At 40.2% G+C, this 25,947-nt stretch overlaps 1 protein-coding gene across 7 annotated transcripts in view; it reads right to left on the reverse strand.

Annotated features, from left to right (window-relative positions):
• LOC111873025 (serine/threonine-protein kinase tousled-like 2) overlaps positions 1-25,947 on the reverse strand; it is a 155,513-nt gene that overhangs the window by 21,950 nt on the left and 107,616 nt on the right. For all 7 annotated transcript variants that reach the window (XM_023867386.2, XM_023867383.2, XM_023867384.2 and 4 more), the window contains 2 exons: positions 11,620-11,710; positions 2,109-2,362 (listed from right to left, as the gene is read on the reverse strand). In XM_023867386.2, coding sequence (XP_023723154.1) covers positions 2,109-2,362; positions 11,620-11,710 — 345 coding nt within the window. The remainder of the gene's footprint in view (positions 1-2,108; positions 2,363-11,619; positions 11,711-25,947) is intronic.

A 25,947-nucleotide genomic window follows, 5' to 3' on the forward strand; every position in this document is an offset into this window, starting at 1 on the left:
ACAACGCCAGTGGTTTCATGTGTTTGTAACGTGCCTCTGATGATGGTTCCTTTTGAACCGAAACATGTAAGGCGAGTGAAATAAATAAGTGACCAAAAAACATTGCTACACTCGACGGATTATTCATTGACAATTTGTAACTAACTACTTACTTACTTATTCATGGAGCTGAGCCCTCCTAGAGGAACCAATTCTGCAGCTACTCAAGAACTTCCTAGCATTTTATGGAACCCGAAGGTTCATTACTGTGTTCACAAGAGCCCTCCACTGGTCCATATCCCGAGCCAGAGCAATCCAATCAATACCATCCCATCCTATCTCTCTAAGATCCATTTTAATATTGTCCACCCACCTATGCCTTGGTCTTCCCAGTGGTCTCTTTCCTTCTGGCTTTCCCACCAATATCCTATATGCATGCCTCATCTTCCCCATTCACGCTAGATGCCCTGCCTACCTCATCCTCCTTGACCTGATCATTCTAATTATACTTTGAGTAGAGTACAAGTTATGATGCTCCTCATTATGCAGTTTTACTAGCCATTTTTACTAGCCCCGTGAAATACTCGCGTCACATGACAACGGGGCACGTGCCTCGCTGTGCAGATGCAACCTTTTACATTTAAGCTAGAGGGCAGAGGAATGCAGCCATTGAAATGAATGCTTCATTACATTCCCAATAGATGACTCTATGCACCCACCAAGTTTGAATGAGATTGGTGCAAAGAAACCTGAGATCTGAAACTCTAAAGTCGCAATATGGATTTTGTCAATCACAGCAAGGACACCGTGTTTTTCAGAGATCGACATATGTCGACCACAGCAGTGTAAGGGTTAAATAACCTCTCTGATTCCCTCTTTTGTTTCCTTTAACCTTTCTGCTCACCCCTGGCCTACACCTCACTGCACATTTCCACCATTCTGAAATGTCCCCCCTCATTCAACCACCCATGTCCCAACTGCAGAGAGAAGCTACGTTAAATATCTCCTATTATGAAACTTATCAAAATATGTGAACAGCACGTATGAGCATTTCCTTCTGCAACGTCACTCAACACATAACTTGCTCTTCCATTACATACGTCTTTACGCATTTCAGTTGTCAGGTTTTCATGGCACTGACTGTGTAGATTACTATCTTCTGGGATAAGACACCATGTCATCTGATAGATCTTTTAAGGCATACTTCAGAGCTACATGCTGCCTCCATCCTCAGGACAGAAAAGTAAGTTGATCACGAAAGAAATAGAGATACAGTGAGAAAGTGTACCAGGGGCAGGGACCTCAGTGAATCAACAGGAGCACAGTCAAAGACTACATGGCCTTTAAAAGGGGCAAAATATCTACCAGACTACCAAGGTGTCACAACTCAGAAAACAGCAATCTTCACCATTAGACACGCTGGAGGTGTGAGGTCTGGGGTTCTGTGACATCATATAGTTTGGTACAGATGTCCGTTTAGAATACTGCTACCTGTCTATCAAACCGCACAGGGTCGCATCTTGGAAGAACAGTAATCATATGCTACCCCTGTGGTGATATCCCTGTAGTGTTATATTTTAGCATCCTGTTGCACTGATTTAAGTCCATGATTTATTATATCCGTCTTCTAGTGCATACATACGTAGGAAAGAAATATGCTGTACAGTTTTAGTATTTTAACACTTGACATTTGTCAGTATATATGATAAATATATATTTTAGTTATTTTAGTATGTAAAGACAAGGCATGCAATGAATTAGTTTGTCGTGGATTGGATCAGCACCTGAAGATGGCACACTGGTGCCGAAACATGTAGTGAGAGTGAAAAGAGGGGATAAATAAATGTATGCACTAGAAGACGGATAAAATAAATCATGGATATCCCCGTAGATTTGGCTCAAGATAGGCCCATTCTGTTCACACTGAATTATACTGATACTGAATAATCTTTCCACATTCCCAATCTTAATTACATGTAAGTAACCCTGCCTCCTCCTATCTACTAGAAGACAGTAAAATTAAAAGGGCCTTATCACTTTCAAAATTGTGTGTAAAATCTATATGCCCAGAAAAACTGGGCCAATTAATGTTCAAAAGGAAACATGTAGAGAATTACAGAATTACTAACCATGGGATATGCCTGCGGGGAAGGGCTCTTTGAGCCACCGTGTCGAATGGGGCTGGTACCCGCATGTTTGGGGAAGTACTCGTTGATCTTCTTGTTGTCTCCCGTGCGAGCACCCTTTCCTCCAGCACCGCCCACAGGCCCTGCCACCCCCCCTCCCCCATCATCTCCCTTACGCTTGCGCTTCCTTTCCGAGGGTGTGCGGGAGATCTTCTCAGGAGTGTTTGGGTCCACCTCTTTATCACTATGAGAGGAACCTGCAAACAGAAACACAGAATTAATCACTGACAACACCTTTCTGTAAAAGTCTGAAGTACAAAGTGTTGTATTTAAACATAGTGTGACGTATTTGCGCTATGCAGGACACCCCCTCCCCCGCCAGCGGTGATATAACACCTTCGGAGCATTGCTGCTGCTACAGTAACAGGCCACTCAACACCCGCCCCCTCCCGCGGTGACATTACCAAGGGATGCCATGGTTGCTATGCAGCAGTAAACAACTCTTGACAGCGTTGCCCAGCAACACCTGTAAACACAGCGACTAGGCAACAAGGAAGCGAGGCGTTTCCCGTTGTCTGGCTGAGGGTTTATAAGAGAACTACACTGCCTAAGGAGCCAGTTGAAATATAGCAGCTGCCTAAGACAGTTGGAACATAGCGGCAGTTGCAGGAGAAGAGCCGAATGCGTGTTTAGAAGATTTTATGTGATAATTTGTGATACTGCCAAGGACAGTAATTGTGAGACTGTAAATCGTGTGATTGTAAGAGCGAATGTGCAATAAATTCGCTATATCAAATAAGGCATGAAGTTACTTGTTGCGTCACATATACCCAACATGTGACAATATCATATTCTTACATCTGACATTCACACCTCAATGACTGTGTTCAGTACAGCCTTCTGGGATGTGACATAGTGTACTCTGACAGACTGTTCCTACATTTCAGAGGAACCTGCTGCCTCTATTTTCAGGGTAGAAGGCTACAAAGATGGAAGCAACAGCTCACTCAGAAGTGTTGGTAAATACCTACTGGCTACTACACACTGGCATAGTTCAGAAGCAGTTACCTCTGTTACCTACACTTTTATGGCTGCACAGATTACATGGAGTTAAATGGAAGGATTCAGCATAGAGGGGGTGGGTTTCCCCATGCACCGCGACTAATAGTCTATTGCACGTCCCCCTTTAATTTCTACTGTCGCCATATCCTACCGATACTGGTGCCCACTATCTCCCCTTTCTGCCAGCGAGGTCGGCGCTCTACTGGCAGTGGTACCCGATAACTTCCCCTACAGGAGGCACTGGAAACTACTTGGGCGGGAAACTTTTTGCCTAATTTTGCTCAGAGGTCTCCTAGAGACATGAGGATCTTTTACATGCCATAAATCTACGACACGGGACCCACAGCTTAAAGTACCTCCCGGAGGACTTGTTCCCTGAATTTTTCCAGCCTTAAAAATTCCACAACCTCCGCCGGGTTTGAACCTGCATAACTTGAGTCATGAGGTGGCAACGAATGGAAGGATGTAAGATTTGAGGCTTTCATGACAGTGACTATGAAGAAAGCAGTCTTCTTGGATTTGGCACCGTGTATATTTGGTGTTAACCGACGTTTCGGAGGAACGTATCGCCTCAATCTTCAGGGTAGAAGGAAAAATATAAGAAATCCGCAAGCGAGGAGACCGTGAGAACCGGTAAAAGCAGAATGGAAGGATTACTGCAAATGATGAATCATAAATAATGTGGGAGAAAGTGGACAAGGCCTTAGAATAATATTCTATTATTAACACTGAGATTTCAACCCAGGACCTAGACAACATGACACAGAAGTGTTACCCACTACAACCTGGCACCATTCTACTGATGAGCAGCAATAAAGAGATGCCAGACCAGCTTATTAAACTGCAATGAGGCTTGAACAAAACAAAGATATGTAAGAGGACTAATAACAGCTGAATGTGTTTCATGAAACAAGCAACACATTTCTACCCTCTCAGGTGACAGAAGAAATGAATGATTTATGACAAAAATTTCACTGATAACAGAGTTTGTACAGAAGTACAAAAGAAACTGGAAACCACCTGTCATAAGACTGAACTCTGATATGATCCAAGAAAAACCGTTAACATACTGTAACATGATGGGTGAAAGCCAGGATAGAAGAACCAGAAGAGAAGTCCATAGGTTGGCTACAGCAAACTAACCTGCCAGCCACTGATAAGAAATAGCACTGTAAACACATTCCTGAGGCAATGAATACATGGAACAATGGAGAAAATGTTGAAGAATAGACATAATAATAGAGACACCGTACAGATGGTGTTTTCTACACAGCCTGCACTGAAGACATATAAGAAGTCCAGAGCATTCTCAATTGGATGTGCGGTCTAGGCTACGATAGCGAGTGGTAGCCAGTGATGGCCAGATGCAGCTAGGAGTCAGTGGCCAGGAGTTATGAAATAGTCGGTAGGTTAAAATGGAAGCTAAGAAATCTGTCGCATTGGGAACCATTACCAAGCTGCGACTGGTGAAGCCACAGCAGACTGAGAAGACTTACTGCACACTGTAGTGACCTGTAAAGTCCATATATTAACAAGAGCACCATGATGAACTGTAGTTCAGTTTATAAGAGTCCAATAAATCAAATTACCAATCCAAACCATATGCCCAGTCACTCAGTGCATGACAATATCAATGCAGCAGATGATCATGAATTATAAAACAAAGTGCACCAGATCACACGAAATGAAAATCTTCAGCTCAGCACCACCAATGACAGGGAAGCATGGCCCAATACTGGAAAGGGGGAGTACAGAGAAAAAGAATCTATATGACATCTGTGGACTTCACAGCAGATAAGATTACTGTATTCTGGATGTGATCAAAGTGTTGGAACCTACCTACATGTATTCACATCCCAGAATATCATGATCCTAACTGTTGTGAGAAACTCAAACCCCCTAAGTATAATACGCTGCCTCTATTTTGAGGAGAGAACAGTGGATGGTAAGCTGTCATCTATGCTGAAGAGGGAAGCATCATGTTCCTCTGAAATGTTGGCACCTATATACCAGACTATCAGTCCTCACACCCTAGAGGATCAGACATATAAAGGCTGTGCCATAGCTCAAGCAGTTAGTTGCTGGCTTCCCACGGCGGCGGCCGGGGTTCGATCCCAGGTCTGGTCAAGTGGGGTTTGTGGTGGACAAAGTGGTGCTGGGGCGGGTTTTCTCCGAGTACTGCGGTTTCCCCTGCCAATCTTCATTCAACCAAATCCTCCATTATCATCACCCGGGCAGGCTACAATAGGCCAATCAGTGGCCGCTGTGCCGAGTGGACCCAGCTGGACTCCACCCCCCACTAAGCGAATCAGACATATAATCTGTCTTCACTTCCCATGTGACAGTTCCCATTGGTCGTAACTGGACCTAACAGGGAGAAGCAAGTAAGGTAAAGGTAAAGCTATCCCTGTAATAGGCCATGAGGGTCCATTGGGTTGTGAGATGTCAAGACTCCCACATTTTCCTAACAATTCGCTCATAGATGGTGGTGAGGTTATCGCCTTATGCACTGGCCGCCCTTTACCACCATGAAGGTTTCCTGGTACTCATTTCTGTTAGAGACTGAGTTGACCCCTGGGGACATAGTCAGGTGGAAGGATCAGGTCAACTGAAAAATCCAATGGCGTCATTGGGAATTGAACCTGTGACCTTCCAGCTTGAAGCACGATGCCTCAACCAACTATGCTACCGCATGACCCTGGGAAGAAACAGTAATGGAGATATTTATGCAATGAAGAATTTTGTGATTTAAATAGATCACAGTGCATTATACATATAGACAGAAGAGAACTCCAAATGGATACTGATTTAGACTGAAGTTTTCTGGCTTATAACACCATGTACTTTGGTAGGTTCTTACAAACATTTGAGAGGAAGCTGTCACTGCCATCTTCAGGAATCCTGAAACACTGGTAGCAACATACCAGACAACATGGTACCATAAACCAGAAGGCCACAATTTAAATCAACAGTTAAATTTGAAGGGGCGCTGACTTTAAAACTATCATAGTTATTATTTATAACTGAGGACATCAATAAAACAACTAACTACAAACAATATGTCAACCCTATAAAGCAAAGTCCCACCTGCATTAAACATTAGAAAGTCTGCATTTTGTCCACAGGATAAACAGTTACTATTTCCCTAAACAACATTAAACTGCTATAATTTGTTAATGGAGCTGGAATGTTCTCTGTGAGATATGAACAAGATTTTTAAATATTACTTGGATGGGTTTCAAGTTTCAAAGAGGACTGACAATTAATTATATGACGTTGGACTTCCATGCTCAAGAACTGCCTTATCACAAAATTCAAATATTAACACCTCATCTCAAAAGCCTACCTATGGTTCCAATTCAAAGCTATTTCAATCCAACCAATATTGTCACGTCTTACTTCTCCAAACTATTTTCCAACACTGAATAACTATAAAAACACCATTTAGTAAACCAAGAAACATGAGACAGATATCCTGGCTTGAAGGTGTGTACAAAGCATGTAAGAAACCAGCTGTTCTTGTGAAGAGTTAATGTGAGACATGGCAGAGTGACAAAATAGTTGCCACTAAGACATGTTCTAATTTAAGGCACGACACAACTTCTTTATCACCAACATTATTACTAATAATCACCAGATTCTGGCAGAAAGCCAAAGGAAATCACACAGTCACATCAACTAATCTTGAAACAAAACCGAATATATTGGCATTTGATAATGAACAAGGAGGAAATATAGGTTTTATGTTTTTAAAATGTAGTACAATACTTGGAAGGACTCCAAAGGTTAAGAGGCTTAAACACTGTGATCAACAACTATTTAATGCTCTGCAAATGGCAAATTTTTTTAAGTATGTCTGAATGACATACATGCATGCTAGGATAGCTACTGAATATCAAAATAACAAAGGGACTATCAATTAATTAATTAGTTAATTAACATATTAACTAACCAATTATCAGAAAAGGACACTGATTAAATAAAACACCAACTCACTAATTAACTGACCATCTGACTTAACACATTAGCTTTCAAATTTACAGATGGACTAATTGACTGATTAATTAAAATTCCAATTCACCAATTAACAGCAAAACTGACTGATTTACAAAGTGACTCATTAACAAATACAGCAACTTTCTGATTTACTGGTTAATTAATCTATATAAATAAAAACGTAACTGTTGGTTTGGCTCTCCTCGAAGATCTCCGAAAGTTCTTCACCGATTGCTTCGAAATTTTGACACAACGTTGCATTTGAACACATGCGTGTTTTTATATGCCTATTATGTAGATGTTACACCCGTGACAGGTAAAAACAGGTAAAAGTATTAATTGTATTCAATATTAATATACTGTAACGTGTTATACGTCGTCCACTGAATACCAACAGATTGTTGCCTAGGAATAACCGTGGCAACGAACTGTTGAAACAGCGGGTCGTCGCCTAGGAATAACCGTGGCAATGAACTGTTGGAACAGCGGAAATAATGCATTTCTGCGGCAACAAGCACAGAACACGTGAAATGGAACCCTGGGCGAAAGTGCCCTCTATTGCGTCCGAAACCGGGTTATAATAGTCCAGCTCCGAAGAAATTTTCGGTGATACTGGACGTGATAATAATTGTGCTCGCTGGTGTAAAAGTGAGCGTTCAATAACTTATTCGCTGAATCCGAGACGTGTGTGGAAGTTATTTCAAAAGTATAGTTTATTTTTCGTTGTTTTTCTTTTCGTCGAGTAATTTCAAATCAGACTGGGGAAGAACAGGCAGACTGAGCCACAGCAAGGCGTGGCCGGGCACAGCTAGTGAACATACAAATGATTAACTGAAAAACTAACTAATACACTGACCTACTAATTAAAAGATGAAATGATAAATGGACAGATGAACTGGCTGAACAAACAAAACATAATTTCGCATGCAGTAAATAAATATACTTTACTACTAAAAACCTTCCTACCATATACTGTACGCAAACGTAACAGCACACTACAACCACCACCACAAGAGGCTACGAAGGATCCAGTCCCCACCCAATCAATTCAATTCCATCTAGTCTGTACTGAAACCTCGAGACAGCAAACATGAAAACTAAATCACACAATACACAATACAATAGAACTACAATTTAATGTTCCTTGACTTAATGTTTAATTTCAATGATTCTAAGTAAATAACCTCAGTGTCAATTTCCATCATTTAAGAGTTCTATCAATTTAGTGTTCAAAACCACAGATCACCAAAAAAAGTTTAAATTCAATTTCGCTGTGTTTATTTACCTGTATAGACGAGACGGGAAAGAAGATATTATTGTAGGATTTGGGGTTCTCACAGCAGTGACTGTTAAAGAGTTCTATCTTCTGAGATATAACACCATGTAGTCCATTCAAAGTCAACCAATGTTTCAGAAGTGACTGTCAGTTCACTTTCAACAGACTACACACCATTATGTACCAGAAGACAAGAGATCTTCAAGATATTACTGGATTACAAACTTTAAAAAAGATTGGAAAATCACAATGTAACAAAAAAATGACATTTAGAATGATTTGGATAACATACTTTCATTAAGTGTGTGTGTGTGTGTGGGGGGGGGCAGTGCTCTCTCTCTCTCTCTCTCACTCACTCATGGAGCTGAGCCCTTTCAGAGAAGCTGCCATTGTGTAGCTACTCAAGAACTTTCCAGGATTTTGTGAACCCAAAGGTTCATTACTGTGTTCACAAGTGCCCTCCATTGGTCCCTATCCTGAGCCAGATCAATCCAATCCATACCATCCCATTCTATCTAATATCTATTTTAATATTGTTCACACATCTATGCCTTCATCTTCCTAGTGGCTCTTTCCTTCTGGCTTTCCCACCAATATACTATATGCATTCCTCTTTACCCCAATTTGTGCTACATACCCTGCCCACCTCATCCTCCTTGACTTGATCATTCTAATTATACTTGGAGAAGAGTACAAGTTATGAAGCTCCTCATTGTGCAGTTTTCTCCAGCCTCCTGTCACTTCATCTGTCTTCGGTCCAAATAATCTCCTCAGCATCCTTCTCTCAAACACCCTCAGTCTATGTTCCTCCCTTAATGTCACAGACCAAGTTTCACACCCATACAGAACCAAAGGCAAAATTATAGTTTTACATATTCTAATTTTTATGTTTTTGGGCAGCAGGCGAGAAGACAAAGGGTTCTTGACTGAATGGTAGCAAGCATTACCCAAGTTCAGTCTCCTCTTAATTTCCTCCTGAATCAGGTTTTGATTTGTTATCGTCGTTCCCAATATCTGAGCTGTGCCACATTCTCAAAACATCTGTTACCTATCTTCATGTCATGATTTTGCCCTGCATTTTTAGACGAGACAGCAACATATACTTAGTTTTCTCTGTGTTTACTTCTAGACCAACCTCCTTACAAGTACCAGTTAAAGTCTGTGTGTTTCTCTTTATGGTATCTATATTATCACCCAGTAGATTCACATAAACAGCACAGACCTACAGCTGATGTGTCCCATTTAATTTCAGTCCCGCCTAGTTTTCCTGGACCTTCCTCTAATGGCATATTCTAAGGCAAACTTGAAAAGGAGTGGTGATATAGCATCTCCTTGTTTTAGACCATTCTGGATAGGGAAATGATCAGACAAATGTTTACCTGTATGGACTATACCATATGTTTTGTTTAAACACATTTTAATCAGCCCAACTAGTTTCATGGGTATCCCAAATTCTATCAGACTATTGTACAATACTTCTCTCTTAACTGAATCACAGGCTTTCTTGAAGTTTACGAATACCGTCTCATTGTACTCCCATTTTTTCTCCAGTATCTGACAAATGTAGAAGATCTGATCAGTAGCTGATCTTTTACGTCGAAACCCAAACTGATGATCCCCAATAATTTCATCTATGTATGGATTTAACCTTGAGAGAAGAATATTGGATAAAATTTTGTATGAAGTTGATAGCAGTGATATTCCACGATAATTACTACAGTCAGTTTTATCACCCTTCTTGTGAACTGGTACAATAATAGACTCCTTCCACTGATCAAGCAATTTTTGCTTATTCCAAATAAAATGTGGGGCATGCAGTAGCATAGTTGGTTGAGGGGCTATGCTACAAGATGGAAGGTCGTGGGTTCAAGTCCCAATGAGCTTATCGGATTTTTTTTTCAATTGACCTAATCTCTCCAGCCGCACTATGGCCCTGGGGTCGACTCAGCCTCCAATAGAAATGAGTACCAGGAATTAATTAAATAATTTTTCTGGGGAGTAAAGCACATCCGGAGCATACGAGTAAGGCTGACAACCTTACCGCCATCTGTGAGCCAACTGTCTAGATAATGTGGGACCCTTAATATCTCACAACCCTATGGGCCTTCATGGCCTGTTACAAGGATAGCTTTACTTAACTTACAAATAAAATGCAAGAGATATTAAATTAGAGGTAACTTAAAGATAAACTTGATATATCTGACTGTGACAGATTCACACTTCATCAAAATTTCGAATTATAAAACTTCTTACAAAGCATTATAGTGAACTGCATTTTGGGCTGACCACAAGGGAATCCAATTCTCAAACCACATGGCTATTTTTAGGCATTCTTGCATAAACCCTTTTATTTCAACGAAAGAACTTGGGTTCACAAGTTGTATGCAAGACTACATTATCTGGCTTGTGACACTAGTATCACTGCAATGGACAAAACAACAGAACAACAAAGCATATCTGTCCTGAGATAAGGAAGCATAATATGAATATAAACAAGCAGAGTCCTGTGTTAATATGAAGTAATCACTTTTAAAACATTATGATTTAAAAGTCAAACTGGCTTACTTCTACACCAAAAATCCCATAGCTAAGTTTTACACTTAAAAAGGTAACAAGATGTTATGCAGTCTCTATACTAACATCATGATTAAGTAACTAATAATTAAATACCCACACACCAAAGCCGATGATGGTGATGACGATGAAAGGTGGGGAAATGAGAAAAAAAAATAGGGGAAATAATAAACATATAGAATATTTAACTGGAAAACTCGCTGGAAGGAGACCACTTAGCTATGGGAAAATAATGGTATGAGCAAAAGGAAAAATGGGGAAAGCAAACAGGGTTGCAATTGGGCCAGTGGGGGGACAGTGGCTGCTAAAAGGGCGGGGCCAAATAGCAGAGAAAACCAGCCAGATAAAATGTCATGAGGGGCAAAAGAGACTCTGATGAGAACATGAAATGGGGAAGACTGCATGATAGATGGTTTCAGGAGGCAGCACATTTCTCTGCAAATTTAGTTTAAGTTTCTTGCAGTACATGGCATCATATCCCAGAACAGAGCGATCTTCTGATTTTATCCTGCTCTCAAATTCTAAGGACAGATGTGTACAACCCCAAAAGCAAGAAATATCTGTGATGGGACAAACCATATCCCTCGTGAGTAAGCTGTGACGTACCTGTACTCATGTTGGAGTCCTGACTATGAACTGGCTGGCCTGAATTGACAGTTGCCTGTGGTGCCATCTGAATTTGAGACCCAGCTGACATCTGGAATGCACAAAAAAAACATCAATATAAGATTCCTTGTCCAAAACCAGATAATATAAACACTGGTTATGTTCTTCCCAGTTGTTAATATGTGAAGAAAAATCTGGGATACTGTTACTGATACCTTTCACAAGTGGTGGTTAGGGTTTGGGCTATTTCATGACTCTGTCAGCAGCTAGACTAAATGGCGCTAAATGACAAAGGTGAGACAGGAAGGAAGTGTTGACAAGAGTCCTCCACTGGTCCCTATCCTAAGCCAGATCGATGTAGTCCATATCACCCCATCCTATATAAGATCCATTTTAATATTATCCACCCACCTACATCTTGGTCTTCCTAGTGGTCTCTTTCCTTCTGGCTTTCCCACCAATATCCTATACACATTTCTCTTTGCCCCCATTCATGCTACATGCCCTGCCCGTATCATCCTCCTTGACTTGATCATATTATTTATACTTGGCAAATAGTACAAGTTACAGTTAAAATTAAAATAAAATAAAAATAAAACTGCAAGAGAAGGAATTTTAAACACATCGACACAACTAGTTTAGTTGCCTGTCAACAGATGAAGTACTGACAAATATAGTGTCATGTGTTTTAGAGAGTGTGGACAGGGTTTGGACTGGTGACTCGATTTACCGCCTACTTATACACACAACTCGTAACTACAAATAACTGAAACAGTCTCAGTGGTTATATGTACTAAAGATCACTCAATGGATCCCGACCATGTCCTCTACTTACATGCTTACCATCAGGCGAATATCCACATCTAAGCTCTAAATTTTGTCCGTTTATAACCCCTAGACACAGATCGCACAAAAAACACTGCTTTGCAGCCAACCCACTGACCGTTGCCGAGCAACAGGTATATATGCCACAATACAAAAGCACCAGTGCTCTACACCGTTGTCTGAACTACTTTATGGGCTCAGTGTCCATGTCTCCTGGCTTGGGCAGTTAATTTTACAGACTTCTGCCCGAGTGAAAAGGGTAAAGAAAGGTTCCTTCAAAACGTAGGTAGACTTTCAAAGGATTATAACATCGTTATGTCTCTTCAGACAATTACATTATCATTAGAAAGTTTCCAGATTCCATTTCCAACATATACTGCGAACCATGATCATACCAGAGGCGTTGGTTTCCATGAGGTTGCCAACTTAAGGCATGATGTACCCTCAGATAATGACCTTCAATACACTGTTTGAACAAATCGACTACAATGCACGCATAATGACTGAGGTGATCATGTTTATTAATTTCAAAGCGTGCCATTGAGCATTATCCTGAGCCAGTTCAATCCATCTTCCCATTTATATGTAAGTCTTCAAGTAGTCTTCTTCTGTAAGGGTTTTCTGAATGAGATTTAAGAGTTCTCAAGACCATGAATATTAGGATTATGATGTCAAGCAGTCTATTAGATTGGTTTCAGAGGAACCTGCTGCCTCAATCTTCAGGGCTTCTACCCTGAAGATGGAAGCAGGATGTTCAAGAATGTAAAGCCCAGAAAAGCAGAATCTTAACACGTTCCTGTACATAGAGTACAAGCCACATTATAAGGCTACCCCATATTTTTCCAATGAGAAAATCAAATATTCTTTTTTACAAAATTGATAATATCATTCAGTCCTGAGGGTTTGTAAGCAGAAAGAAGTAAAAAGATAGCACACCATTAAGAAAAAATAAATTTCGAATTTAATACCTTAAATGCTCAGTATTTTCATGAATGCCCTTAAAATTAGGAATTAGAACGCCTCATAATCATCTTTATATTTATTCTTAAGGAACCTAAAATGAGATGACCCCTTTTCTAGGCAGTGTGTGGAAAAAAATCTTATTTGGGCTAATATAGTCTACCTTTCCCTTGGGTTAATCAGGGTAACAACTAATTATTTATGCTAACTTCTTGGTACTACAATGAATTATGGGAATTCCTGGATTGCCAAACCTGATCGGGGGAGCAGCAGACTGGTTCGAGTCCATCCTCACAAACAAAATCACTGCAGAGGCTGAAAGCTCAACAGTGCCAATACTGAGGCCTACCATATAACATGATGGTGGGCCAGTTCAATCCAGAGCATACATTCCTAAGATATGTTTTAATACGAGACTTTCAGTTCTCGTGGTGGGAAGTATTAAGATTGTTGTTTTCTGGGATTCAACACTGCGTGCTTTTGTAGACAGGTAACAACAATTTTGGGGAACCTTCTGTCTCAATAACTAGGGTACAAGAATTTCAGTTGGTTCCTCCAAAACACTTGTACCTATTTACCAAATTATGCAGGATGACATCTCTGATTATTATCTGCATTTTGATATTATTCTCACATCCTTCTCTTGGTCTTCTCCATTTTCCAAATACCAAATTTAATATTATCCTCCATGTTTTGCTAAGCCCCCACCCCCTATATACTGATTCTAACATAATCCTTCCCTTTTTCTTATTGCTAGTGGGGTGGCACTAAGTCCCTTGTACTGCGGCCACTTCTGGACTATTGTACCAGCCCCAGATGATAGGTGAGGGTGATTGTGGAGCAATTGGTGGAATGAAGATTGGCAGGGAAAACCGAAGTTCTCGGAGAAAACCTGCCCCAGCGCCATTTTATCCACCACAAATTCCACTTGACCAGACCTGGGAATCCTTCCTTTTTACCCAGTCTTCTGAACGTTCCAAGATGCTCCCGAACTTTATATCCTTAAAATTATTTATGGTGCACATTTTTACTGGCAGTGTTGTTCATTCAGAACACACTGCCAGCCACAGGACTGTGGACTGCCACTATTAGTTGATGAACATTGACTCACTCCTGAATAGAACAGAAGCAGGCATGTGTGTCTATCCAACAGTAAGCAGTACTGCTGTGACCTTGATTCCATGCTAGCATCAGTGTCTTGTTAATCACATCATGCAATATCTAAGGCTGTGTCGAGTCTTATCAGCATCGTGTGTCCTCACTGCCACAGAATGGACCTTCACTGTAGCCCTGAACTTACTTTTTACAGACCCAACCACGTTTCAAACCCACACGATATATAATAAATTAAAAATAGAAATAAACAATAATTTATGCAGTCTCTTCAACAAATTTTGATTTACATGGCAACTGGAGGGAAAAAATTGAAGGATCAATGCAATAATCATGATTTTATTACTTCAATGTGCTCAAGAAATAAAAGGCAGAACTGTTTATACATTTTTAACTTAGTTAATAACACTGACGTCAGAATTCTGCTGAAACATGTAAGATGAAAATGATTTGTGTTCTCATTAAATTAAAATGTTCAGTTGCATAAAATGGTCTTTAGTAATCTTGTTTATGAAAAACAAAATGGTAATACTGAAGTCTTTAAAATTGNNAAAATTGGGGGGGGGGGAGAAATTTACAAACCAAAGAGCCGTTTTCCATATTGTGCTGCATTTTATTTGTTTAAGCTTTGTAATCATCTCAGTTCATATTAATAACAAAATAAAAAAAAAAAGATTTTGTGATGAGATAAAGTACAAAGAATATTAGTTTCCTGGGTTGTAATGCTGTGTAGATCAGAAAAAAACCCAACAAGCTGTGCTTTTTCCAAACTGCTGAGCATTACACCCCACAACTCTTTGCTGTCACTGCTGTGAGAACCTCAAATTCAGTGAGAGAATGCCGTTTTTTCTGGTTCATCGATCATTTAAATTGGACTCTTGCCTGATGAGGCATTTCAATAAACAGCCAAGTTTTTCAGCTGCTGCAGATCAAATGTAAATGTGTCAATCAGATACAGAACTTCATCTTCTAATTTGTAAGTTCTTATACTTCTAACGCTGCCCTTGTCAGTAGCAATGGACAACTAGCTTGCCCTCTACATGACAACACACAGAGGCCACGCCAAGATAGCTGTCTGAGCAATGCTAAGGCTACAGACAGCACAAACCTTTTGAAGCCAAAAATTAATGTAAATAACATTTAAAAATTCAGCTACTGCCCCACATAAAACACACCATGTGTCTATTAAAGACCAACTGCTTAACGAATTTCAAAGGTAGGAGCGAAATCCCTCTTTAGTTCTCTGAGGAAATGGATTTTCTTACAATATAGAGGTTTTCACTAAGTGCAGGTTATGCAAATTTACATAAACAACTTAGCTTTTTGTTAAGACTTACTTCATGCCATTATGACATATGTTCTTTACATACATAGCTGAAAAATCTCTTTCTACACAAACAAATACAATTGCATAATCAATAGTAATAATGAAATAAATCTCTACAATAATTACTGTGATATGAAATAAACACAGTGGTTATGTTGGCATAATTTCTGCCACACGAAAAGGAGGAATATCATCTGTCGCCTTTGCCAAAACCATACTGATTCAAGGTATGTGCTCCACAAGCCCAAAAGTCCTTACATTAAATACAGTTTATTTACCAAATCAAACATTAAATACAGGAAAACGATATATTGTTTATACTGAGCTTCAGCTGGCACAAGAAAAAAATTATTACTAAATATTGTAGGCATTCAGGATTCAAATGAAAATGTTAATCTCTGGGACCAAATGCCAAAACCATTAATATTCTTTGTGAGCAAAATTCAGAGCTCTCAAATGTAAAAGGAGGGGGTACATTTCATTCTGACTGTGTTTTATGGGGATGAAGCCCCAACAGGAGACCTAGCCTATGACAGAGCTCCTGGATGATCAGGCCTGCTGCAGTCTTTTGATTGTGTCAGAAGCAAATGGGCACTGGTGGAATGATTAGCAGGGAAAAACAAAAGTGTCCAAAAGAAACACCTGCATTAGTTCAATACTGAATATGTATCGCATGTGGAGAAATGTTGAAAACCACACAAATGGCTGATACAGCTGCCAAAACAACACCCTGGACAGACATATATTTATGAACAAGGGACGACGCCCCGTGTGAGGTGAAATAACATGCACCAAAATAACAGGGGTATAACAGAAACTTTAAAGGATTTTATCTGGTCTTACATTGAAAAGAGGACTACAGCATGTGATTTTAACACGGACTAAGAGAGTGTGGCAGTTTTAACATAATTTAATAAAATATTGGTAACATATCAAGACATTTGAAGATGGTCGTTTGGGGCCAAAACATGTAGTGTCAAAGTGTATAATGTTAAATCAAAATTAAGTAGTGAATAAAGAAGTGTTGAATATTGACGGACAATAAATACATGGACGTTAAGTTAAACAACTGCAACAGGATGCTGAAATATAGAATTTGTAACCCAAGAACCAATCACAATTATTTACAATACGCATTACTGCAAAAATGTTAAATTTAAAAGCACAGAACAAATGAAAAAAAAATCAATCTGTGGTAAGACTGCTGTTTACTGGAATGTGACACTGTGTAGTCCTGTAGACTGTTACGGACGTTTTTGAGCAACATACTACCTCCATCCTTAGGCTGAATATGGAAGCGGTTGTGTTCCCTACCAGACTGCATGGTGTTATATTCTCAAAGGTAGCAGTAATCTTCACAGTCACCATGCTGAGAATTTCAGCCATCACAAAAGTTGAGACTTTAAATTCTCACAGTGATGAATATTAAGAATGTGGTCTTCTGGAATACGATGCCATGAGTTCGGTTGACAGGTACCAACATTTCATGGTAGACAAGTGAAGATGAATACAGAAAGTTCTTCCAAAACACGGGTACTTATCTACCAAACTACATGGCACCACATCTTGGAGGACAATAACCTTCTCCAGCAAGTTATCACAACCGCAATACTCTGTATCATATTTTCCAAAGATAAAATTCTTTAAAATTCTGACAATAAGCCACCATTTGTATCATTATCTAATAAACACCTGAACCACTATACCTTGAAATTCCATTTAACACACAACTAACAAAAAACATTTATTTTCCATGATCATATTTTCTGGCAGCATCATGTTAAGAAGCCTTTAAAGCACACTGGTTACTGTACACACCACCTACTCTATCGTTAACAGATTTTACGTTCTGCCCACACCAGCATACTTGTATGTTTTGTGTGATCCTATGAATAAATAATGATTATTTTCCAAACAGCCAGTCTTTGTAATAGAGATTACATGTCACAATATGTTTCCTGTGAGGTAGGAACATTCTTAAACATTCTTTAGGTAAATTCTGTGCTCAAAAGGGTTAATTAATGTCTCTCACATTAAGTGGAGGACACTACAAAAATGGGAGGGGGGTGGCTTTCTTCATGTATGAATACAAATGAATCCTTCCTCAGGGATACGAAGACAGAGGAACCCCAGTTTAAAGCACATTACAAGATGGACTTCATGCCAATTCTGTGCCTGGAACAGGAGTGGGGAAGACACAGAATTCACTGCCACATATATAAGAGAATTTCAAACTTTACTGCTGAAACTGTTCAGTTACAGAACTTTCATTTGGTTGGCTGCTTACTTAACAACGCTTTGTGTAGTTCAGAGACTATTCAGCACTGAATGTAATAATAGGACGATCTATACGGCACAATGACAGTGGCGATCTAGTGATAATCATACTAGCTTAGCATTCAAAGGATTTTGGATGAAATCCGGATCACCACCAAAAATATATTAACTTATATAAGATTTATTTAATGATACTTTTAATTACTCAGACTATATATGTATCATCTTGTGACAGGATGATTAGTAAACAGTGAATAAATAGCAAAGAATATGAAAGGATTTGGCTGTGAACTAATTTTAGGCACTATTTTGGCATTAAACTGGTGAGACTCGGGGGGACGGGGGCCTCAGTCAGGACATCTGGTATGTAAGCCAAGATATGAACCTTCCATAAAGCAGCAGTGTTACCCACTTGACAGCGATGCTGAGTAAGATTACAAATGAAGAAATTAAAGCTGTCCTTGTATTCAAGTACTATAATGCCATGTAGATGTACAGGTGGAGATGCAACAAACTTATACGCATTCTTAACCTTGGCACCTGACGGATGTGAATGATACTGACACCCAAGCCAGGCAGAGGAAAGCCTCTAGTACCCACTGGACAGAAGGCTTAGTAAGACCAAGAGCTATTCAGGATGTAATGAAGAGAAAACTCTTGTTGGCCCTGCAAATACTGACAGTACACTGACTGAACTGAGCTGTCACATTTATAAAGTAAATGGCGATAGCTGGCTGACTAATTTTTAATAATGGCAGCAGACAATTTTCTGTTACCTAGATCAGCTCTGAGATCCACCCAGACTTAGGGATTACTGAGATCTTTCTCTCCGAAAAGCAGTGGCATAGAGCAGCTAGTGTGAAAGTGACCCAACACTCACCTCCACTTCATCCACATGAGAGTATACACCTGATGATGGCCGTCTGAGGCCGAAACATGTAGTGTAAAAGAGAGCAAGATCAAAGACATATAATATATTGTTTGCATTTGGGACGGAGTGTGTATCATTTATCATGTAGAGTGCAACAGGATGCTTAAATATAATATTCATCCATACACATTTTCAGCAGGATGTTTCAATATGGGATCACCTTTACTTTTCCTATCCTCAATGAGAAGTCTTCTGACGCTGTAATTTTACTGGACAAGTCCACTGTTTGAAGCCTTCGACTACCAATTCACATCATATGATGACATTCTGCCAAATGCTCTTTACTTTGACATCTCTTCTAGACGTATGTGTATGGAAACAAGAGATGACAGAATATTATATCTTCTCTTACCACAGCAGAGGGCTGGATGGGCATTGCCTACTCCTTTTTGTATACATATTTATTTTTCAAAATAAAACAAATACCAGAGCATACTTTTTCACCTACTCTGCTTATTTTGAAAAAAATTAGAGGAGGCTTATAGGATCACACTGCTGCCTGTGTAACCCCCTCCCCATCGCTCCTAGGCTATGGCTCAGTAAAAACGTTCCCTGGCCACCACCGATGAGAATATATTACAAGAATGATTGCAGGAAGACCACTGGGAGAGACCCCCTCAGAAAATGTGCTCAAGAAGACTTATGCACATTATAAATCCAACAAATAATGAACAAGTTTCAAATTTGAGAGCACAGAGGTTGAGGGAATGTGTTTAAGTCAGATACTGAGTTGCACATATCAACGCCAGATCAAGGGAGTTTCCTGGACAAATACAGTGAGTAAATAGGTCAATATGGATCTCTGTAGAACCCATCTTATTCTGTTTAAAGGTTCATATTCGACATTAAATTTTAAGCGGAAGTTTACAGAACAACCCCTCCCCCTTACATGTCTAGGATATCATCAAAGGTATATGAGATTTGGGATTTTCAGTGCAACATTCAAATTGTGGTCATATTTATTTATGGTTTATTGAAGGCCTTGTCAGCAGCTCAGATACTGAGCAAGTTGACTCAAGTGGTGATTCAGACTTGCATCTGGGAAGTACCCAGGTCAGTTCTTTGTGGGACACCAGATATCCTGCAGTACTGCATGGCTCTCCACGGCAGCTCAACGAAAATGGTGAGCGCCATAACCTAAAAAATTAGACCATGACCACTTCCTCACACCCTTTCTCTCCACCAATTTGATACTATACAGTCCGACATACTGACAGCCATGACAAAGTAGCTCTGGCTACATAACGTCATGTGACAAAATGATGAATGAATGAATGAATGAACAAACTGGAAAAGATGCGGAAGGAAGCAATAATATGAGACACTAATAGCCTGAAGGAATTGAAGAAAATCAGAAACAACTTTGGTCAGGATGGCTGGTATCCATGTAGAGATTTGAACCTGGAACCTCCAGAATATAAAGAAGCAATCCCACCCACTCAACCGTGTCCCTTGATATGGGGTCTGACAAACGACTGTAACCACAAGCAGCACCATATTAAATGTTATTTTGAACTGCTGCAGTCTCTTTCAGTGTAGCTCCCTCCTGCAGCTGTACAGAACAACCTTTGTAAATCTGATTTGTCACCTCCTAAATGTTCTACATGGTTTCAAAATGTGACCTCTTGCAATTATTCTTCATACTTGGGGAAAAGTAAGAAGACAGACAGAGTGAGATCTCATGATTTAGCAGGGAGTTCCAGGACCATGATCATTTTTTGCCAGGAAGTTCCTTGAATGAAAGTGCTGTGTATGAGGGTGCTTTCTCATGGTGCAGAATCCATGTCAGGGAACCATTCTGTACCCACATGATGAATCCACCGTTTTAGACGTTCCAAAACTTGACGAGAAAACTTCTGGTTTACCAGGTGGGACAAACACTGCACCCCTCTGCAGTCAAGGAATCAAATCAACACTGTCTTCACTTCTGCTTCTGACACCCCCATTTTCTTGTGACAGGGTGAGCCAGGAGATTTCCACACCATGCTCTGCTGCTCTGTCCTACAATCACAGTGAAAACACAACTTTCATTCCCTGTATGACCATTCGGCCGTTCTCCTTGATTCATTACAAAACACCAATGCGGCTGGTGAGAATCTTCAGCAGTCTTCAGGCAAACTTTCTTCATCCACAGTTTTCCATAAAAATCAATCATACAGCGTCTCTGTTCTTCAGCAATCATTCTGGCAGTAAGACACAAATCATACCATACCAGAAATCCCACCCTTTCAGTGTTTTCATCTGGTAGGACATCCAGACTGGCTTTCAGAATTAAGAAACGTGTGCATTTGACACAGCCTCTTCTCCACATACACATATACATCAACACAACAACACAAATTCCATGTTTATTACTTATTCAAAATGTTTATCAGTTTCAAGAGGACCTATCCAGCACAAGGGCTCTACACTCACTTCTCAATTTTGCTACTGTGTAGAATTCAGACATGTACCTACTGAGAGACGACAGAGTGACACAAATGTGACACTGATGTCAGTCTTGTTATCTGTGAGACCTCAGATATTGCAATCTGATGAAGTAAGATATGTGCATACCAATGTTTCAAAAAAACATGGCGTTTCCATCTTAAGGGGAGCTGAAGACTGAAGAACACAACATGAAATACAAAGGGCATTCACTATAACTTGGGAAAATTTACTTGTATTGCTAAGATTCCTCAGTTATGTAAGATTTGAGGCGTTCACAGCAGTGACTATGAAGAAAGCAGTCTTCTTGGATTTGGCATCGTGTATATGTGGTGTTAACCGACGTTTCAGAGGAACGTATCGCCTCCATCTTCAGGGTAGAAGAAAAAATATAAGAAATCCGCAAGCATAGAGACCGTTCGGAGGAACGTCGGTTAACACCACATATACACAGTGCCAAATCCCAGAAGACTGCTTTCTTCATTCCTCAGTTAGTTAAATTTTCAATTATATAAGTTATATGCTGCTGAAATCAGGTACATGACTGAGAAAATGGGTTTTGAAGGAGGCAATCCTGGCATATGCTACGGAATTTTCTTAATGTTTGCCATAAAAGAGCAATGAAAACAACAGAGTAGTCTGTAATGCAGCCAGTATCCCATCTGAGATTCAAACTCGCTACATCTCAAATACAAGTGTAATGATTTGCCACAATGTGACCAATAAAATGGTACTAATGCATCATTGGGTGATGCGTGTACTTGTAAAATTTACCAAATCTTATCTGCCAATGTAGTGCTGCCAACCATGTCAGTTCATTTAATCCAGGCTCTGGGCTTTATTTTTACACATTTTGTAAAAATAAAACCAAAAGCCTAACCCTGGAAGAATTTAGATATTTAATTCTAAAAACAAAATCAAATGTCTTTTCAAACTAGAACCAATGCCTCATGTTTTAAAAACAAAAGCCTAACCTTGTTGACTTCTTACTGAAGGATAATTCTCTAATTATACTTTGGGTCCTGTTTTTATAAATGTACTTCCAAGGTTGGTTCTGCTAACATGGTGGACAACAGGGAGGCAAACTTATGTGGGTCACCAGCTAATATATACGTACCAAAGAAATGTATTTGCAAAAGAAGGAAGTGTTCATAGAAAGCAAACATATATATTAACTGCACAGTCCTTATTTACAGTACACAATATGTTGTTAGCATATCAATATGTCTTCCCTTCCCCTTTGAAAACATAATTCTATCGACAGAACTGATCTTGACATTTATGACACAAGGCTCAGAAAAATTCATACATCATAATACTCATTACACCAAAACTGCACAGGGAAGTATACAGTCAGTTCAGATGATGATCTGTCATGCTTTAGCAAACTTTCACGCAGACTATGGTCCATTTTATATTGTTTATTTATGATTTAATAAACTAGTGCACGACCCCTCAAAGATGACTGAAAAAATAATTTACCTGTTGATTTTTTCTTTCCCTTTTATATCGTTATCTCCTTTCCCGCCTTTTATTATTTTCCCATTTATTTGTCCTTCCTATTGGCACAACTTCCTCCCTTCCCTCCTCCTCCTTGATGAAACAGTTTCATCACTCCTGTTCTTCCTGTATCCCTTTATCTCCTTCCCTCCTTTCTCCCACATCCACTTCCTGTCTCTTTAATTTGACCCTCCCACTCTTATTCCTCACCCTGTATTACAGAAATGGCATGCCTGCTTTTTCCCATATGTGAAAAGAACAAATTGCCATAATCCCAACGCTTCTCTCGAGGGCGAAGGAGTGGGCAAAGAAACTGACCCGGACTCTTACCCATCCACATGTAACAATAAAATCAGCCATTTTCCCAGGGCTGCCTCTCCAAGAGGCCCATTTGTACATACCGATTTTTCCTGTGATGCACTATTTTGGAGACAGGGGTTGGACAAATGAGTTTAGGTGATCGTACACATCTCAAGCCACATGAGAATGCATAAAGGTGTGCCATGAAGACATAGGTGGCAGTGGAGGTAAAGCTCCACCATTCTCTACCTCAGTACAAGATGAAGGCAAGTCTCAAGCCACACGAAAGCTCTTCTAAAACGATGGCTCACAGATAAAATGTCAATCCCCATTTTCCAATAGACTAAACATAAAAAAAACTGCTGCGTGGAAAGACAGTACCTGACACCTACGCTATCAAATCTGTGTCTGTTCGCAGTTCGACTTCTCAAAAAATATCTCGTGCAGATGTAACATTGAGCGAGTTTGGGCACACATACTATGACATCAAATGATAGGGCTATTAATGAACAATGAACTGGAGGGGCATGGAAGGAAGTGGGTGTGGACAAATTTGGGGAGCTACCCTGGTACTTGCCTGGAGGGACTCATTAAAAGCCATGAAAAATCTTAGTCAAGACAGCTTATTTCTGAGCCCAGACTTCTAACACAGAACCTCCAGAGACAGCTCAGCCAGAATAGTAACAGGCTATAGGTTAGACAGTGTCGAGACAGGTTCTGAAGCACACCCAACCTCCCATCTGATAGGTATCAGCGGCTCTCTCTCCAGAGGTTAAGCGGCCAAGGCGTGTGGCTGACAACTCGCCTCCTTCAAGTTCCGAGGTCAAGAATGGTGGAGCTATACTTCAACTCCCCCATACATCTTCATGGTATAGTGCTGAATTAATTATGCTCAGGCACATTACTTGTTAACATCCCCAACACAAACCATGAATGCTACGCACCCAACAGTGTTCAGTTTCAAGTTTATCATCTGGCACCAATTTGTAAGATACAACATTGGCACATTACTTCCGCCTCAGTCAGAAGTCATCATATTACTTCTGATCTCCATAAACCTCAAGAACTTCAGGGTTATAAGGTTACAAGGAAGTTCTGTCGCTACACAGACCTTCTAGAACCAGTAACTGTTCTACACTTAAAAAAGTAGAACGGAGTTGATTATTTTGACCAGGAATCCACTTCAGAGCAACGAATATCATGGTGTGGTGTCGAAGTCACTTATTTCAATCCTGACAAGCAGCCTGTGGTTTTCCTTACTGATCCCCAAAATAATACTGGAATACCTTAGAAAAGACTAAACTCACTCAATTCCACATACTCTCCATTACAGCATTCAGTACTATACAGACCTAATGTGTACTGCTGAAACTACTTAAGGGAATAAACAAGGGACCAATTATGCAGACAGAAATTTTGAAAAATCGATTAATATTTAATTTTATTACACTGAATCACAAATCTGGGGCTGCTATGTCAGTACAACGGTGGGCTACGGGCTGGATGGCTGGTGTTCCATTCCTGGCAGGAGCAAGAAGTTTTCTCTACTCCGCAGCATCTCGACCAGCCCTCAGGCCCACCCAGCCTCCTATCCAATGGGTACCGAGGAGCCTCCCTGGTGGTAAGCTGGTAAGGGCACAGAGATGACCACTCACCTCAATCTAGTGTCAAGATATAAAGGGTGCAGCCATTCTTCAATTCCCCTATACATCTTCATGGCATGGTGCTTAGTTGAGCACTGGGGCTACTCCATCACAACTGGACAGTTGTTGATCCTACAAGTTCAATGGTACAGTGACAGGCTACGTGCGGAAGGCCAAGAAATGTGGGTGCGATTCCCTGCAAGGGAAAGGATTTGCGGTCTCTTCTCCATCGCCGCCCACCCAGCTTCCTATCCAATGAGTGCCAGGGTCTCTTTTCACGATGGGTAAAGCACCCAGGGCGTGAAGCCGAACCTCAACTTCATCTAGTGCTGTCATTATGAAATCAGGGAGCTATACCTTCACTCCCTCATACTGCATCATTGTGTGGTGTTCAATTACTTATGCACATAAGCAGAAGGCCAACTTTACTGTAATTTCATGAATTCCAACCCTTATGAGATTTACAGTTTTGACAACAGCAAACATTGTTAATTCTTCAACCGTGAAGACAGAGTCAGAAGGTACCCCTGAAACACTGGTATCTATCTACCGAATTACATAGTTTCGCATGCCAGACGACTGTAATTTTAATCTCACAAAGATTTTAGGTGGCACAGGAAGTTGCCTTTACAATGAGTCGAGCAATTAACAGGTGTGACAGCTGCATCTACAGATGGCTCTGTAAATACAGAAACAACTGAAACACGACAGGTGCATGCCTACATTTGCCCAAACCATGAAATATTAAACTGCTCTGCTATTTCTCGCAACAGTCCTGTAATGCATGACACATTACTGTGGGACAGGGACAGCCATCTGATGACAGTGTATTACACTACGCAGCACTGGGTTTTTGCACAGCATTCTTAAGGGCACACAACATTTTGGAAACCAGAACCATTTCCAAGATGAATCACGGATACATTCATGCAGACTAGCTCCAAGAGACCCAAATGAACAGTTGCCTCCACATTTCATCACCTGAGAGCAGAGACAAGACCAGCTTCTGTTACATGCTCTATTTA

Source organism: Cryptotermes secundus, unplaced genomic scaffold (assembly GCF_002891405.2).
Source record: "Cryptotermes secundus unplaced genomic scaffold, Csec_1.0 scaffold2733, whole genome shotgun sequence".
Classification (NCBI taxonomy): Eukaryota; Metazoa; Arthropoda; class Insecta; order Blattodea; family Kalotermitidae; genus Cryptotermes; species Cryptotermes secundus.